Raw genomic sequence first — 18,672 nt, 5'->3', positions numbered from 1 at the left:
AAAAGAAGTGAGAGAAAGGTAAAAGAACTATGCAAGTTGGAACTACTGGTCTGAGTTGGGAATTTGTATTAGATGCGAGTAAACACCAATTAATCAAAGTCATTAGGCATCTATTAGGGTGGTTGATGCCCGAGAAGCTGTTCATTAAGAATAATGGGATGAAATTAAGAAAAGAGTATGTAGGTTGAATGTCAGAGTAAGATATTCCCATTAGTTAATTTGACTGCAGAAAAGATTAATGTGGGCAACATATTCCAAATGAGGTTGGGCAAGTTGCTTGGGGTGAGAGAGAGAGGGCAAACACATTGCATTCACATTCAGAAGATGAAGACCTGATGCAACTTTCCCATCTCTTACTTCCTCGCTTTTATGACAATGATAAAATCCACATGAAAGCAGAAAGCCTCATGAATTGAAAGCAAAAAAGTGAAAACCAAGGGAGAGGGTGACTGCAGCCATAATTCATTTTGAGTCAATTTGGCTTTGAACTAATCATGTAGAGCTTTCGCTGTATAATTCCAGAACAACACTGAACTCTGCTCACTGGAGGACAAAAATAGAATAGTGCTGAAGGATAATTTTCATGCACCAACCTGAACTAGGCAGCAGGAAGAGGCAGCTCTCACCCAATGGCTAATGCAGTCCCTCTCCTTCAATGAAAAGGGTTGAATGCCTGCTGTATTCCTTATTCTAATCAGCTACCTGATTAATTACATAAGATATTGCTCAAGATACATTATAGAGTGCAGGCTATAACTGAAACAAGAGATATAATATTATAGTGAAGCTTGTACCCCTGTTTCCATTAGTATAAATCCTTATTATCAGTGGTTTATAATTCACTCTGAGATTACACTTGACATGCAGGATCCCTGCCCATGAGAGGATTTCTTTCCCCATCTACAAAATTAAAGGGAAAAAAAGTGTTTTAGAGATTTAAAAATGCACTTGAATATGATTTGGTGGGGTTTTTCTGCACCTTTTTTGTGTGCATATCTCTTTTTCAGAAGCCCAGCTAATTAGCCCCACTAATATGAGCTTGTGATAGAGGACTGATTGTGTACACATAAAAATACTACACATAAGTGGAATCTTTTGAGTGCTTAAAAAGCACCTAACATTTTTATTATATAGATTTACTATGTGTCCAAAGCAGTAATGAACATGGCCCCCCCATACTGCCCTAGGGCGTAGGTCTGCAACATGCCACCCTCCTGCATCACACGGCCCCCCCTGGTGATACTTACCTAGATATGGAACCTCGTGTAATGCTCCAAGGTGTTCTAAAAGCCTTCTGGCGCAATCTTAAAGAGTACTTCCGGTTTCCCAACAAAACCGGAATACTGTTCAAGATCACGCTAGAAGCCTCAGAAGGCTTTTTGAGTGCTTCGGAGTGCCGTGTGGGGCTTTGCCTGCCCACGGAAAATTCAGATGGGCAGGCGGAGGTGACCGCAGTGGCGGGCGCAGTGGGCATGGCTCCTGGGGCTTCCCCCCTACCCCCCAAGCCCGTCACTGGTCTGAAGTATATGTGGGGAAGGATCAATCTGAATCTATTCCAGGTTACTGATGTACAAGTACAGACTGAATCTTGGTATTTGCGAGGGTTCTGTTCCCAGAACTCATGTGGGTGGCAAATATCGCATTAAAGCAAATCCATTTAAAAATAATGTCCCTTTTGCTAGGCAATTTAAAAACAGCCTTGCTTACCTTTGTGATGTAAGACAGAGGCATTAGGCAGACAATTCATCAATCAGTCTCTCTCCAGGCGCTTAGAAATGCTTCACTCTGAGCCAGTGACCCTCCCTTTCCCCAGTGTGCAGCACTGGGAAAGAATGCAAAGTGATTATCATTCTTTCATGTGCTCAGGGGGAAGGGAGGGTTCGCTTGCCTTGGAGTGAATCTGTTCTAAGTGCCTGGAGACAGAATGGTTGATGGATTGTCAGCCAGCTGCCCTCTCTTGCACTGAGGCTATTGTTAAATGACTTTTTTCCTTTAAAGGGCCCTTCTCATCGCACTGAGATAAAACTTTGAGTGAAAAATCCATGGATAATTAGGTTATACCTGTAGTTACTAATACTTTCATGTATCTATTTCATCATAAATTCATCTTTTGGAAATGACTAGTAGCCCAATCATACCTAACCCCCTCTCCCACCAATGCAGCTGTGCCACTGGAGTGTGTGCTGCATTGGGAGGGCAGTCCCAGAGGTCTCCTATGGGTAAGGAATTTATTCCCTTTCCTGGGGATAGGCCTTTGCTCCTCAAATGGGTCTAGCTGGACCTGCAACAGTGATTTTGCTGGCACACGTCTGAGGGGACCCGGAAAGGAAGATCAAGACCAGGAAGGGAGATAGGATATAGGTGGAGCTGCTGCTGCCAATATTGCCCCCTTCTTGGCCTCCATCCACTCCCCTTTCTACCCCAGTCACTTCCTAGTCATCCTCCTCCCTGCCCCATTCCGCCCAACCCCACCTCTTGCCCAGCCCCAGTGCTGACTTATTTGGGCCAGGGTTCTATGACAGGATGCTGGCATGTGGATGTGGCCACTCACCACCTATGGTGGTGATCCAGCCATGTTGAATTGTGTGTTGCTTTTTGCAACAGTCATGAAGTGCACTGCTCCATCGGAATGTGAGTGCAAGTGGCACAGTGGCCCAATAGAATTGGGCTCTTAGGCTACAATCCTATACGTACTTCCCTGGGAATAAGTTCCAACAAATGCATAACATTGAAGCATTAATTATTTTTTGGTTAGGATATATGTTGCAGAAGGTGTGGAAAAGTCAGTGATTGTCAGCATTAATGGATGAATGTTTGAAAACCAGGGACCAATTTTCCGACATTCACAAAATTCATTTGGGACTGCCACATGTGACTATCAATATTCATCGATGTGCGACATTTACTATGACATGCAGACAGTTTAAAAGGTAATGAATGACTCAAACCGATTCAAATCAGATTGTGATTATATTAAGCATCACTGCCCTGTTGTCATTAAACAACTTGAGAATGGATCTCTCAAAGGGCGCAATCCTAACCAACTTTCCAGCACGGGCATAGCTGTGCTAGTGGGGCATGTGCTGCATCCTGCAATTGGGGGGGGGGGCAGTCATGGGGACCTCCTCAAGGTAAGGCAATATTTGTACCCTTACCTTGAAGTTGCATTACCCTTATGTCGGTGCTGGAAAGTGGGTTAGGATTACGCCCAAAGTGTCTTACAACCATCATGATGATCTGGTCTTTGTACTCAGTGCTCTTTTGCATCTTCTGCCACATCCTTGCCTCTCTAAAACGTCTTACCAATTCCACACTACCACTCCTCCTATCAGCATGTTTCACAACTCATTCATAACTCCCATCCCTAGAGTAAACCTCTGCTTTGATGCAGGAAACCGTCTTATTCAGACTAATCTGGAGTGCTAAGGTCACTGCAGGTAGGGAGGGACTTTTGACTGACTGTTCATTTTTTGTGTCTGGAACATCCCACTGGTAATACATAGAATGGAATTTATCTTATTGCAGGATGTTAAACAACAGTCCTATTTTATATACATCGGGGAAGACCTTGATGTTACCGAAATTGCGGTTACTGAATCATTGATCCTTTGAGAAAAATGGGGTTAGGTTCCTGCAGACTCTCTTCACTATACACTGTACTAACTACATGAACTTTATGAACCTGACTCTTACCTTGAATTCTGTGGGCTGGAGCATACTGAGGGCAGCTCAACATCTTGGTAAAATACTTTCATTAGCACTAAGCTTTGCTGCCCTTGTTGAAATTGTTGAAACAGCAGAACCCAGTTAGCACTTCAATTAGCACTTGATGTGTCTTGTTAAGCCATCAAGAACCACTGAGAACATGTGGAGACTTGTTAAGCTGCAAGAACAACAGAAGCCAGGAGAACTGCCTGAGGCTTCTCAAAATTGTTTTTGGCTACTGCAAATAGATTCCAAGAGAAGGTGTAAGTGGGGCACCTATTGCACTTTTATTGCTGTGGATAAGTGAATCCTTGGGAACAGGATATGGGAATGGATAATGATTGTGAAATTACAAATATTCCTGAGATCCCTTCATTTCAGCACTACCTCCCTGAGAGTTTCACAAAGTGGTATCATTTGATACTGTGAGAGTTCCACTCCACTGAAAAGATGAAAGAGACTTACAGCTCAATACTATCCCACTCATTGCCACCTGCACTACATGCTGTGGGCCAGCCAGGAACCATACAACCCAGGAGACATAAACAAACACTTTTATGTACCTCCCTGTAGGCTGCCTGGACCCCAGTGGGACTCCTCAGGCCTGCGCTAGCTCTTTTGATGGTATAAGTCTGAGGAGAGCCTGGGGAGTGGGTCCAGGCCAGGAAGGAGAAATGAGATTTGGCATGTGTGGCTGCCACTGAGATGTGTGCTCTCCCATGACCACTCCTCACCATGATCCACCCCTACCACCAACTTACCAGTGACAACAGCAGTTCTGCAGGCTGTGGTCACCCACACATTGCCTTTGGGGCTATGTACTTGTGACAAGCAGCCTGCAGAACTGTTAAAGGTCTCCCCCTGACCGCAACCTGGTCATTATGCAAGATCTGCCAGTGTAAAGCCCTTTAGCCATTGATTCAGTTGGTGACTATCTTGTAACAGCACAGTAAAGGAGCCGAATGAGCCATTTCCATGAGCAAATAAGAGTGGGGTGGAAAAATGTCTTTTCAAAGAGCATCTGATTGCATGAAGGTGGGGTCGCAAGATCTCCCTGATATTTTTTTTGTGCTGTTTGAAAAGGGAGATTCCAATGAACTGAGCTGAGCCTCTGTGTGATTAGCCATTCATATGAGGGGTTTGATTAATGTGGCATTCCATCTGCATGGGGATGGTGTTCCTCTGTCATGCTATTCTATCAGGCTGTTTCCCTGTCAAGTGATTTCAGATGTGCTACCCTACCCAAGACTAGCTCTATGTATTGGGGCTGAATTCTTCTCCCTGAAAATGTATGCATTGTATACATGTATACATTTTACATTCCTGAAAAGGTGGGCATAGGAGATTTGAGTCTTTTTTTGAATTTTCCTACATCATTAGAAGAAAAAGATGTGCTTAATTTGGAGATGGCTTGCAAGGACTACACCTTCCCCAGACTCTTCTCCCTCCCCTCAACTATGAATCAAAACACCTGGGAAGTCTCTGCTTTCTTTCAAAGTAATTTTCTTTAAATGAGAGCAGTTGTCTGAGTGTACTCTTTCAAAGCACAACCCAGTTCAAAAAGATGCAAAATGATTTTGTCAGGAAAACTGAATGCTTTGAACTGAAGAAGTGTTTTCCAAGATGCTTCCTTTGAAGGCAGGGAAGTTGAAGTAACTTCAATCTGTCAAGATAAGGAACTGTCGGATGCGAGCATGCTCATGACTAGATGAAAAAAAAAAGCACTAGACTTGGGCAGTTGCCTTGTAAAACCTCTGCATGCTCTCACCATCTCATGCATAGGGTTTTGATCCCAAACTAACAACAATGTGCTTGACGAGTATTACTTTTTGAACTATGACCATCTGGGTAGTTCCAGAAATGACCTGTCAACTATACAAGGATCAGGTGACATCCACTAAAATTGAGTGTTGGAGAATTAGAACAGACAAAAGAGAATATTTCTTTACCCAGTGGATAATTGTGGAACTCCCTGCCGCAGGATGAGGTGATGGCATCTGGCCTAGATGCCTTTAAAGGGGGATTGGACAGATTTATGGAACAAAAGTCCATCACAGGTTATAAGCCATGATGGGTATGTGTAACCTCCTGGTTTTAGAAGTAGGCTCCCTCAGAATGCCAGATGCAAGGAAGTGGCAATAGGATGCAGGTATCTTGCTGTTCTTGTGTGCTCCCTGAGACATCTGGAGGGCACTGGGAGAGACAAGAAGCTGGACTAGATGGGCCTTTGGCCTGAACCAGTGCGGCTCTTATGTTCACTTGGCATTCCCTCCCTAGGGAATCCCTCACAAACCTTTCCTGTTGCGTGGGCTTTCATAGCTAATTGGTGGTTGGTTTTTTTAAATTATTATTACTTGCTGCTGGTTTTTATTTCTACAGTTTTGCTGACTTTTCCTGCTTCATCATCATGTATTCACTGCTTTTATCAAATGGAATTTTTTTATTTTATTGAAATTTTGTATTTTAGCCTTGCTGCTGGCCACCTTGAATCTCCCATTTTATGGGAGAAAAGACAGAATAGAAATATTTTAAGTAAATAAATACATGTATGACTGGGAACAATGGTCTTTTTCCTTCCATGACTAACTAGATGTTTGGCTGCCTTAAGATTTGCAGAGATATGGATTTTTTTTTTTAAACATCATTTATGGTCCAATCTTATCTAGGTCTTCGGCAGTTGGATCTTGTAATTCACCAGTGTAAGGCCCAAGCCACTAGCTCAGCTGCTGTTCCGCCATTCTGTGGTCTGCTGCCACCAACACAATGCTCTGGAGGCCACATGTAGGTAAATAGCAGTCTGAAGAACCTCCACTATTGCTGGTAAGTTGGCAACCAGGGCAGATCAGGGTGCAGAACTGGGTGGGAAGCAGACTAGTCTGGAGTTGGGAGGGAGATAGATCTCAGTGGCAGTTGTGCACACCGGATCTTATCCCTTATATTATCCAGAGTCTCCTTTGACCTACAACAGCAAAAGAGCTAGCATAGGTTTGTGGAGACCCACTGAGAACCAGGAAGGTATGTAAAAATCTATACTTACCTTTCCTGGGCTGTCTGGTTCCTGGCTGGCCCATAGCATGCAGTGCACATTCCATTAGTGGCACTGCATACTCTGGGCTGGTGGGGGACAGGATCAGGTCGATCTGTATAAATATTTCCTCAACACATTTATCATTGAATTTTTTTTTACTGTTCAGTATTTTTCTAGAAATGGCTGATTAAGGGCCCAATTCCAAGACACCTCAGTGGTGATGTGATGTGCCATAAGGCATGTCTGTGACACCATGTGAGGAGTCAGTACTGGCCCAGGCACTGAGCACCAGATGGATGCCACCCAGAGCATGGTAGAAACTCCAGGTGGCTGTGAGGGCCGTGGGGGTGGGGAATGTTCCAGGGTAGGGGGAGAACCGGGTGGGGGCCCTCTGCGCCCTTACCCAGGGGAGGCATTCAGCAGTGCCACTAGATGCAGTGGTAGCCATTTTGGCAGTGCTGCACCCAGTGGAGCCACTGGGGATAAGACTAGGCTGTAATTTGGCATTTTAAACATTGTGCATGGGCAAACTACAAAGCTTTATTTGTATAGGTTATCTTGCGATCCTTCTCCATCCAGCAGTGTATTTACATTTCCAATATGCTTCACACTACAAGTCTGCTGCAGGACATACCGGTCACTCTGACAAACACAGTGGGCATGTAATGAGGGAAGCTCAAGGTATCAGTCTTAGTTTTGAATGTATTAAATGCTAATGTGACTCAAATGTGAAACAAAGTAACAGCAGTTGCTGAACTGCAAAGATTATTCTAACAGAGGTATCTAATTTTCTTTTTTCTTTTATCATCATATAACATTTCCAATATCTTTTCTTTTTAAACCAGTGTCTTAGAATTGTGTGTAACAAGCTGGTGATTTGATTTTGTTTTTAAAAAATTTTCATTTATTTGTGGCTAAAATCCTGGTTCACCAGAATCAACATGAAGCGCACCTAAGGTAAAACTCAACCAAAATGTGGGGGGTGGGGGGGCGGAGCGGAGCGGAGCGGAGTGGGGCGGGAGATTCAATCACATTTTAAAAAAATTCTGGATTAGATACATCCAAAAACAGCTGTCCATATACAGAAGGTATCTTTAATTTGTGGTTTTTCCATCTTGCACTGAGGGAAGCTAGATGATTTTTCACCTGCACAAGCAGAAACACAAGCACTGTTATAGAAGCTGGTTTCTCTAGCACTGTCCAAGCACAGATTGAAGATTGCTGGAGATTGAACAAGTATTTGCAGGAGAGCTCTAGTAGCAATTTCCTTCCACTCACTGATCTTTGGGTCCAAGCCAGTGATTTCTCAGAAAAAGATGGAAATGAGTTTCAAATAACTCATATTAGGGCTTCTTTTGCTGCGTGTGAATACAGTGGTAGCAATAGGTATACATTTTCTGCATTACATCTAATTCTGCAAGGTCCATTTGAGGCATGCAGTAAAATACAGGATCAAAGAGTAGCCACTGACAGCTCATCAAATTCCTGTTTGAAGCAATACTTGCTGGCTCCAACATTATTAGTGTTCTGCTTGTTGAAGTGAAAAATATTCTGAGGATAAACTGTGCCCAGAAAAGTCAAAAGCTGATTGGAGTCCCCACTGAAAATGGGAACTAGAAGGCCTATTTGTATTATAGTAGTTTAGGAAGTAATTTCCTAGTTAAACAATTCCCTTAATTGTCTTGGCAATCTTCCTCTCTTTTATTATGCATCCAACAATCATTGATATTGCATTTTCAGATTTTAAAATTGATGAGCAGAGGCCACAAATCACAGAAGTGCCCTTGACTGACATGACTAATTAATTACATAGATGTAGTGCTGTACAGAGACAAGCGTAGTGGCACTCCTGGATGATGGACATTTTTACGTACGTCAATGCACACACTCCATAGACTGTCTGAAACTGAAATGGCAGTAGAAGCCACAGTTGGCTTCAGCAGCAGTAGGGGGACATATGCAGCAGCAAGAATATCTGCATCTGTTTCTTGAGTAGTAAAAATGGAGTGGCATTTCCTCTTAATCCATGAATGTGTGGACATCAGAGCTGTAAATATGACTTTAACAGCTCCTACAAACAGTCCTTAAGAAAAATGCTCTGTGAAAAGTTTGTTCTTTGGCAGGAAGGGGGTGTGGTAAGTGCTGAAGGAGGGGAAGGTGTCCTTGATGCTGTCCTTGGAGAGCAACACAAAATAATTCTGAAGCTATCTATTTTGCACAGAACACTTATGTGACGACACTTTTCAAACCTGGCCATGATGCAGCTCTTTTCCAGAGCAAAATGTGTGAAATCCACTGTGTTGGGTCCATTCATGTACCTTCACAGAGGGCCCTCCGTGCCAATGTGTGGACCACACTGGGGTTTAGAGGTGTCTGCAAGGTCTTGTGGAGCACTGCCACTGCCTCATGCTTTGGAGGGGATGGACTGATGAATGCCATGCAAGTTGCTGCCTGGGCAGAGGCTTTGAAGGCTCCTCTGCATATGCAGCTACACAACATCATCATAATTTACAGCTCATTCACAGATGCATTCAGGGCTTCTGTAAAGATTTACCAGGCCTTTCTTCTGCTGTTGTCCTCATGGAGAAGGTGTTGGGGACAAGGCGGGCCTAACATGCCTCACACTGGGCAAAGCCAGGGCAGATGCCTTTAGGCAAACGTTTACATCATCCACTCATTCCAGCACCTAGACCAGGGGTCTTTAAACTTTTCAGCCAAAGGGCTGCATCAAATATCTGGCGCAATGTTGAGGGCCGGGAAAAATATTAAATATAAAATTCAAATAAATACATTAGAGATGGAACTTAGATGAATGAATGAATGAATGAATGAATGAATGAATGAATGGGCTCAAATGTCCAGGATTTCTACAAGCACCAACACAGCCCTAGGAATATACACTTAAATGAACCCCCATTCCCCACCCCTCAAGCACAACTCTGGTTCTGTTTGGTCAACTGGGTCAGAGGCTCTCAGGGGATCAATGGCTTGCTGTGGGCTGGATAGAGACTCTCCGCAGGCTGCATCAGGCCCCAGGTCAGAGTTTGAAGACCACTGACCTAGACCAATGCACAAGACCAGCCACTGCCAACCTGCTATTGGTGTGGCCTATCAGACCTACTAGAAAACATCAGAAATTATGTAGGTCATGCACAGATTTCACCCCTTCCCTTTATCAGTCGGAGTGATCCCAAAGCTGCTGTACTTGGCAAATGGAAAGGAGAACATGTCCCTCCATTCAGACTTTTAGACTTCTTAAGTGTTAACAACAAATGCAATCCAAAGCAACATTCAAGCATAATAACATCCAAAACTACAGAGGGGAAAGCGCACCACCATATTTTTAGAAAAATCCTAAGCATTCTAGTTCTGTCTTTTCTTCTAAAGAGCAACTCTCAATCTAACTCTTCCCTCCTGCTGTCTCATGTGAATTTTGTGACTGATAGACTCACCCTTCTTCCTATCTTGAATACTACAGCATGCACAAACCCAACCACATAAGACCTGTCTCTGCCTATTATCATGACTCCAGTCCAGAGATGCAAAAAACTGTAAGATACCAGGTTAAACAGCAGGCCCTCATAAGTCATAGTACAAATAAGCCCCAAGGAAGGGGTCAATTTTATGTTATTCGCCAAAATGCAACAGGATATTGGTGCCAATTTGCTAACAAAAAGAAAAGCAGTTTTGAAGGTAACATTTGAAAACGAAGAATTGGTGAAGAGAATAAGGACTTAATTCTTTCCCATTATCCAAATGATCCTCAAGCAGTTTCTCCCACAAGGCTTGAACAGTAAGGGAATGGCTATATCTCAGTGGAAGAGTGTATGCTTTGCATACAGAAGGTCCCTGCTTCAATCCCTGGCATGTCCAGGCAGGGCAGACACAATTCCTGTCTCAACCCCCACAGGCATACTACTGAGCTAGATGTTCAATAGGACTTTTATATATGTTTGCCCACATGAGTGGCCCAATCCTATCCTCTAACAGTTTACAGTGCGCAGTCCATAATGGAGCACATGCTGCATGTTGTGGTGTGGGGGCAACCAGACCACCCAGAAGATGTTAGTAAAAATATTTTTTATTTACCTCCCAGTAGGCAGCCTAACCACCAATGAGTCTCTTTGGACTTACATTAGCTATTTAGCTAGTTTAAGTCGAAGGAGCCTCAGTGAGTGGGTCCAGGCCAGGAAAGGGGAATTGGATCTTGTGGTGCACTACTGCTGCCCAGATCCTCCCCTGAACCACCCCGAACCTCCCCCAGTTTTGCCCACTCCCTAGCCAGATCCTTCCCTGACCTGCCCCCTCCATCACCTTACATGCTCTACTGGGGCTCCAGTAGCCAGGAGTATTTGCAATGCCATAAGAAGACTTACAGCAGTAGATAGCGAGATCCACTGCTGTAGGCCCTCCATAACAACAACAGCAGCATTTGGGCCACCTGAACCCCGCAGGGGGGGGAGCTGAGTGGGTACAATTTGGAGCAGGGAAATGTTGAATAAAAAAAGGTTCAATGCCCCCCTCCCATATACCCATGTTTTGAGAAGTGTCCTTTTCTTTGGCCCAGAGTGACTCTCAATCACCTCATCCAAAGTTGCTTTTCTTTTTTTCTTTTTTTAAAAAAAGGCACAGAGGTTTTGATGTACACTAATGTTTACCTAGAATCAAAGTGGGGATGAGTCAAAGTCCAACCATCCTGCCTGCATACCTGATGGTGTTAAGAAAAGGAAAGCTGTGTGTACATTTTAGAATGCTTTCATAATTCACTTATTTGCATCGGCACTGCATGGCTTATTAATGTGTTTATGTCAACGGACTGAACATGTGAACGTGCAGGCAGGTGTTTTTTCTTTTGTTCCCTTTTCATAGAAAGTTTGTGTTATTGAGTGGCAACTAAATGCATGAGAAGAAGTCTTTGACAAAACAAAGCGAGATGTTACAGTCTCAACAATGAAAAATAATAAATTCTTCAACATTATGATTTGTTTACTAGTCCTTCGCATTTTCATTGCTGCGAGTGAGGCATATAAATCAGTGCACCCATAAAGCAATAATCACAAGAACCCTCCAAATACACAACAAGCAGCACAGGAATAATTTCCCCACTCTATAATCCCAAACCACTGGGGAGCATGTCTGAATCAATGAGCCTTGTGGATGTGGCCGAATATGTAGGTCTTCCTCACTCAATCAGCACCTTGATGAATAACCCTAGCCATATGGTTGTGATATTCACACATACTTCCCAGCAACTCACAGACTGTTATGTGCAGAAAGGGAACCAAATAGCCTTAAGTAACTGTATTCTACACACCTAGAATAGAAGGGCGCTTACACTTAGCTTCTATATCACTGACCTCCAAAGAACTCATGGATATGGTCGATCCAGTTTCACTTCTTGCTAGTCCTGTGCTATCATCCATCTCTGAAGCCATGAAATTTTTTACTGCTGTGCGGGGTTCAAAAGGCAAGTTCTGCATGTGTTCCTGGGTAGGGAGGTGTTGATCTAAGTTCATACTGAACTGGTCCATTACACTGGGGTTCATACTGAACTCAGGATTAACTTTGTAGTGCAAGAGCCGTTCATGAGGCAAGGTCTCCATGCCTATATTCAACTTGCTCTCATCCTTCAGCGATGGCTGTGTATTCACCGAGCCCCTGGGCATGACAATATAGTCACTTTCCATCATTCGGTCCTGAGGGTGAACTACGTCCATATCTGCACCTCTCAGGTTGTCATCAGTACATAAATACACAGTCCGACGCAACTCTGTATTGTCCTTTTTCAGACACTGATTGGCCAGTTCACTCATGCTCATGGGCATGTGCATGCCTCCCGACTGCTGAATGATAACTTTAGAAATTATATTCCCAGGCAATGTTGAGTAGCTCATTCCTTCAGGGTTTGCTGGTTTCTCCTCTTCATCATCATTTAGTGATATTCTTGAAAGGGTTCCCGTTATCGTTGCTGCTCTACATGGTCCAATATCTTTATGGAGAACTGTGAATCAGAGAGCAGACATGTAAGATTTTAACAGGCCCAACCGATCTGGTCACAAGAATCACTGACATAAAATAATCATCCCCATATTTTTAGGTTAAACTTTAAGCAATACAATAATGCCGATAGGTAAATCCAAATGGACTTCCTCCAACAGAGATATTCATTCATTAGAATATGAGGAATTGGAAATTCTATTCTTTTATAAGTATTCAGCTTTGGATGAAGGGCCGGCTCATTCATAAGGCCAACTGGTTGCCTCAGGTAGCAGATTGGTGCGGAGTGCCCATCTCTGTCCACCTACTTGCCTCCATGGCTCCTCCCTCTGGTCCTGCTCTCTGGATTAGGAATGGAAGGAGAATTCAGAGAAGATGAAATGTGGAGGGGAGGAGAGTGCTGAGCTAGAATATTAGAGAGTGGGAAGAACAGAGGCTGGCACATCATTGGGTAAGGGGGGGTAGCATTTGCATGCCACCTCAGGTATCAAGAGGTCTTGTGTTACATACCCCCTCTTTCCCAAACAGGTGTGCAGTTCATCTTGGTTTCAGAGTCGGGCAGGCCTCCCTGATCTGTGAAAAGGGGCGAGATTTTGCTGACTCCCAAGGAAGGGAAAAAAGCCCCTCTGATTAAATTTGGGTGTTTGAGATCTCTCATAAGGACGGCTAGCAAGAACAAGTTCTGCTGGAATGTTAAATTAAATTACAATTGCCCAACTGGATAGTTCTTTTCAGACTCTGGACCAAGAAGTCATAAACCTGAACCTGAGGCAACACACTCTGCCACATTGTGTTATTCAGCAGGAACTCCCCTAGATGGATATCAAACTCTTTTTGTGACCTCCTGGAAAATTCAGTCAAGACCAGGAAACTCTGGAAACTCCTTTGTTCTGCCCAAAATTCCTTTGTTTCCTTTGTAAAAGGTCTTATAACATCCTGCCCTGGAAGCAGGTTGGGGTCAATTAGAAACTAGCTGGGGCGTCCAAGCTGTGCTTGGTTCACCTCCGCCCCCTGAACCTCCAAACTTTGCAGCCCTGCCTTGCTGTTCAGGAAGGACTTTGCACTCAAGCCATAACCAGCAGACTAGGATAGGGGATCTTTCTCCCCTTCCTTTTGTTCTCCATAGCACTTTCTCTGCCTCTCTCTCTCTTTCCCAAAAGATTCAGTCATCTTTCCAACTAACTCCTGCTGTACAAATACAGGTATTTGCAAGTCTCTCCTCTGTAACTGACCTGAAATTAAATGTGCCTTTTACTAGTTATATTTCTTTAATAAACTATCTTCTTTGAAAAGCTCTGTCTTGTGGTTACTGATTTTGAGGTACTATGAGATTGTTTGCACCATCCATGTGCATTGTTTGCACTATTCCATGTCAACGATCCCAAAATTTTGACACACTACTAGATGTGACCTCTTGCTTGCTAATTTCCCCAATTTCAGTTATTTGTGTGTGCGCGCATAACATGTGCAGGACCCGCAACTACATGTGAAAGACATGTTGGCAACACTTGGAGTAGCTCTGTTTGGATCCATTCCAATGTATAGAGCAGTGATTTTCAACCTTTTTCATCTCATGGCACACTGACAAGGCACTAAAATTGTCAAGGCACACCATCAGTTTTTTGACAATTGACAAGGCACACCCATTGACAGCAGGGGCTCACATCCCCCAGTGGCCCTACTAACAGATGACCACTCCCCAAACTCTCGCAGCACACCTGCAGACTATCCATGGCACACTAGTGTGCCACGGTACAGTGGTTGAAAATGGCTGGTATAGAGGAAAAGTGCAGTCTTCAAGGGTTAGGCTGCGAAAGGACAGAAATCTTTAAATGATTTGGTGTGTTTTTTTAAAAGCATCTATTCCCTTTTAATAAAAACTGCTGAAGTTAATAACGGCTGAGATATTATGCTATAATGTGCATTGCTGCTTTGGCATACACATATAGGCAACCTGCTCTATTAAGACACGTGTGACTGCTTTTCAATTTTCAATTAAAAAAGCATTATTTGCCTGGGAGCAAGGATATGTAAGAAAGAGGCAAAGAGATTTCAACTCTATGTAATACTGAACAGAAATAGAGAAAATCCATTTTAGAAAATTCAGAGTGGTCATTATGCTATTTCTAATCACACATGTCAAGTTGCTTCACCCACTCACCTTATATTAAATCTTTCATTAAAGGAAATCAAATTTAAATCCCTTAATTTTCACATGACAAAGTCTGGTCACATCTGCACTAAAACTATCTTTTTTTCAGGTCTCTTTTTCTCTTTCAGTTCCTAATCATGGTCAGAAAGCAATGTCACTTTAGGCACCTCATCTGAATGCTTTTTTTTTTTTTAATCCACATTGCAGGAATATTAGATTAGTAAGAAAGAAAGAAGGGCAAAGGCATTTTTATGATATTCAAATGGAATTACTCCTTGTTTACATTCAACGAAATAGGCAATGCGGTTTTAAAGATGCAACATTCTGGTGCAGTTACACCTGGAATTAATGTATCATTTGCAGTATTGTATTAGTGCCTTGATTCATGGCTCAGGATCTGTTTGCTGGTGCATCACGGTTGAAGGATAGAGCCCTAGAAATATCCCACACACCCCCTCCATTTTTTCAGTTTTATTAAATAAGTTGTTGGCAGTGCAAACTCCTGACTGCAATTTTTTTTTTTAAACTAGCACACCTAGGAAGAAATTCTGGTGCATATAAAATTCGACAGACTGGTATTCAATGATGGAAAATTGCTCTCATACAGAATTATAAATAAATTATAAATAAATTTTAACTGGCTAAATTGTAGATTCAGAAAGATAGCTTAGACTTTTGTGGGGCTGGGCAGGAATATGACAGAGTTACTAGTTTAACTACCGTTGCTATTACAAATAGCTTTTCAAAGGCTTCCAATTCAAACACCAGACCAGTTGTGTAGCACAATCCTAACTGCATGTTAGGCTGGTGCAAGTCCCTTGTGGTAGCCTAGGAGGGTTGCAAATGAGCATTAAAGCACGTTTCTGCTTCCTTATGAATCCAGCCTCTATTGCAGCTTCGCCCAGGTAAGTGGTGTTGGCTGTGCTTGGCTGAGCTCGAAGAGTTTCCCATTACCTCTGGCTGAGCTACTTTGGGCACGTATCCAGCGCTGGATACAGTGCAAGCCTCTTGGCTTGCCTGTTCCAGTGCAAGATAGGATTGTGACCTCTTGAGGTGAGTTCATTACCTCTTGCGGTCAATGACCTCTTGAGGTGGCACAAGTCTGAGGAGAGCGGAGCAGCCAGGAATGCGGGTTGGGATCCAGCATAACTGCTGGATCCTAGCCCTAACTCCCGCTCCCGGGGCCGCCCACCTACCCCCCACTCAGGAACGTCTCCCTTCCGCCTCCTTCGTGCCTCCCCCTGCCTACCTTTTCCTCTTGCATCAGCCCAGCCGGGCCGACGCAAGACTCCGCGGGGAAGCTGCCACGGAGACTGGATTCAGCCTCCGTGAGTCAGCACACCTCCATGTGCCAATGTCGTTTCCTCCTGAGGAGGCCGGCGCAAGATACTTTTCTTGGATTGTGCCCTTAGTTGCATAAAATCCAGCACAAATGTTGATAAACGAAGGAGGGCTGATGGGCACAGATTATGACAGTTTATTACGTTGTTTCTTAAACCTGTTGGAGCCTATATCAGTCTGCTCTTCCTTACTATTCACACTTACTTCACTTACTATTCACTATTAAATCACTTGGGCTGATTTAATATCCTTTTGGTCATGGTCATGAAGATTTTCAATGACTGGGTTTTCAGAAGTCTTCCTGCATGGCCATGTACATTTTCTCACATTCATTTTCTATACCAAAATGCATCTCTGGGCATGACACCAAATAATAAAAATAGTTATTTTAAAAAAAATTTCCATGTAGATAAAATGGCCATTGATTGCTAATAGTATAGTCTCTTGTATTTTTACTTGGAAGTTAGTTGCACAGTGTTCAATGGGTCCACTCCCAGGTATGCATGCACAGAATTATAGCCACAATCACACCTGAATTTACCACTTTAGTTCATAATGAAAAAGGCACTCATTTTCCCCCCTCCCATATTTACATAGTGGTTTGACAGTCTTACCTGACCGGCAGGCAATGTCCACATCTTTTTCAAAATCTGTCTGTAATGATAACAATACAGTTTAAATAAGACATCAAGTTAAAAAAAAAACTCTTATTAATTTAGCCATTAAAGGGCAAACTAGGTTTTTAAAGAAACACAGCCATCCCCACTTTGTGTCTCTTTTCCTTGTAGTGTCTAAATACAGCAATTTTCTACCTTTTCCATCTCACAGAACACTGACAAGGAGCTCAAATTGTCAAGGCACATCATCAGTTTCTTAAGGATAGTTTATAATTTTTAAAAAAATGAGTATTAAGATATAGAAATAGCAAACAAAATGATTAGCACAAGCTTACACAGAATAACACGCCTGATTAAAACAACAGCTGACTGAAGCATGACACTGGTTCTGCCCTTCCTCAAACTCCCACAATGACCCTACTAAGAAATTACTCTCCACCAAACCCCCGTGGCACAACTATGGACCACTTGCAGCACACCAATGTGTCATGGCACAGTGGTTGAAAATCGCGGGTCTAATATAACAAAGTATGGCATGACATCATCATACAGCACATCTCCCTGCCTTCCTAGCCAGCGAAATGAAGTGTATTTGTCCAGGGGAGCAGGAGACATGGTTGTTTGCATTAAACATTATAAAACATTGCCTCCTGGCTTGCCTGTTCCAGCACAGAATAGGATTGTGCCCTTAGAGTCTTCTCCATACCCCAGTTAAAACAGATGAGATGTACACTGGTTTGCCCTCATTGAGTTATGTGGCCTGAATCGTGTTGGCAAATTCAGCCGAAACTGGGTCAGTGGATGAAACTGTCAGTCCCACAGAAATCGGACTGAATCCAGTTTCCTAATGTACTACTTTTCCCTTTTCCCTGAAGTAGGGATCTGTTTCTGGGACTATGAACCCAGCAGACAGTTTCTCACCATAGAAATGATAACACAGAAATCTAAAGTATAACTTCAGCAAAGAGGCAAATTTGGTTGTTTGAAAAGCAACTTCAGCTCTTATCACATGCAGTATTGGTACTCGTACTTTTATGTAATGATTGTTTAATGCTAACAGTGCAGACACTTCAAAGAGCATGTACACAGCCCTGAGCTCCTTGGAGAAATGTCAATACAAAAATGGGAATGAATGAATGGAATTGAATGTTTTTTGCAAGTTATTTTTTAAACTGTTCATTTTTTATATATATTCAGAACAGAATGTTCCTCTTCAATTTGCTTTGCTTGGATTCTGTGTGCACATATGTGCATATGAGAGACACTTGGGAAGAGTAGTCAAGGGTAAAATAAAAACTAACCATGATTTGAGCATGTCCATTTGGAAATGAACTTGAAGAATCTGCATTGATTGGATCCTGACAGTTTCTTAATCGACATCTAAATGCATCTTGAACCTGGTGAGAGAGATCAAGCACTTAGCATACTACTTAAAAATATATATAGTCACAGACAAAACAAACTTAATAAGCCTAATACTTGAGTCATCTTAATTCCCCTCAGTAGAGTGGCCTTCACAGTGCCAGCTGTGATGATGCAGTGCAGCTGACTGAACCAAAGCAAGTACTTAAACCTGAGCCACAATGATATGAATATAGTTCATTTTGTACAGAATATCCAAATTACTATTTTGCCACTTCCAAGACAAGAACAATAAATGCAGCCAACCTTAATGAATATTATGTTTAAGACCACTTAGAAAATTAATGGGAAGAAAGCCAGTAGGTTTATTTCCATAAGAATGGTTTTGGATCTATAACTTCACACAGTCAGAGTTTTAGAGCGAGGCCACAACTGGTGCCAATAATGGGTCAAAACAGCAGTAACCTGGT

The 18,672-nt window shown here is 42.8% G+C and overlaps 1 protein-coding gene across 1 annotated transcript in view; it reads right to left on the bottom strand.

Moving 5' to 3' along the window:
• Positions 1-18,672, bottom strand: part of ADGRB3 (adhesion G protein-coupled receptor B3) — a 564,982-nt gene that overhangs the window by 19,134 nt on the left and 527,176 nt on the right. The window contains exons 25-27 of the mRNA XM_066612423.1: positions 18,142-18,237; positions 16,838-16,877; positions 12,091-12,734 (exon numbers count right to left, since the gene is read on the bottom strand). Of these exons, the coding sequence (XP_066468520.1) occupies positions 12,091-12,734; positions 16,838-16,877; positions 18,142-18,237 (780 nt within the window). The remainder of the gene's footprint in view (positions 1-12,090; positions 12,735-16,837; positions 16,878-18,141; positions 18,238-18,672) is intronic.

The sequence above is a fragment of the Tiliqua scincoides genome, chromosome 1, assembly GCF_035046505.1.
Source record: "Tiliqua scincoides isolate rTilSci1 chromosome 1, rTilSci1.hap2, whole genome shotgun sequence".
In the NCBI taxonomy this organism is placed as follows: domain Eukaryota; kingdom Metazoa; phylum Chordata; class Lepidosauria; order Squamata; family Scincidae; genus Tiliqua; species Tiliqua scincoides.
This window is presented reverse-complemented; position numbering and strand designations above follow the sequence as displayed.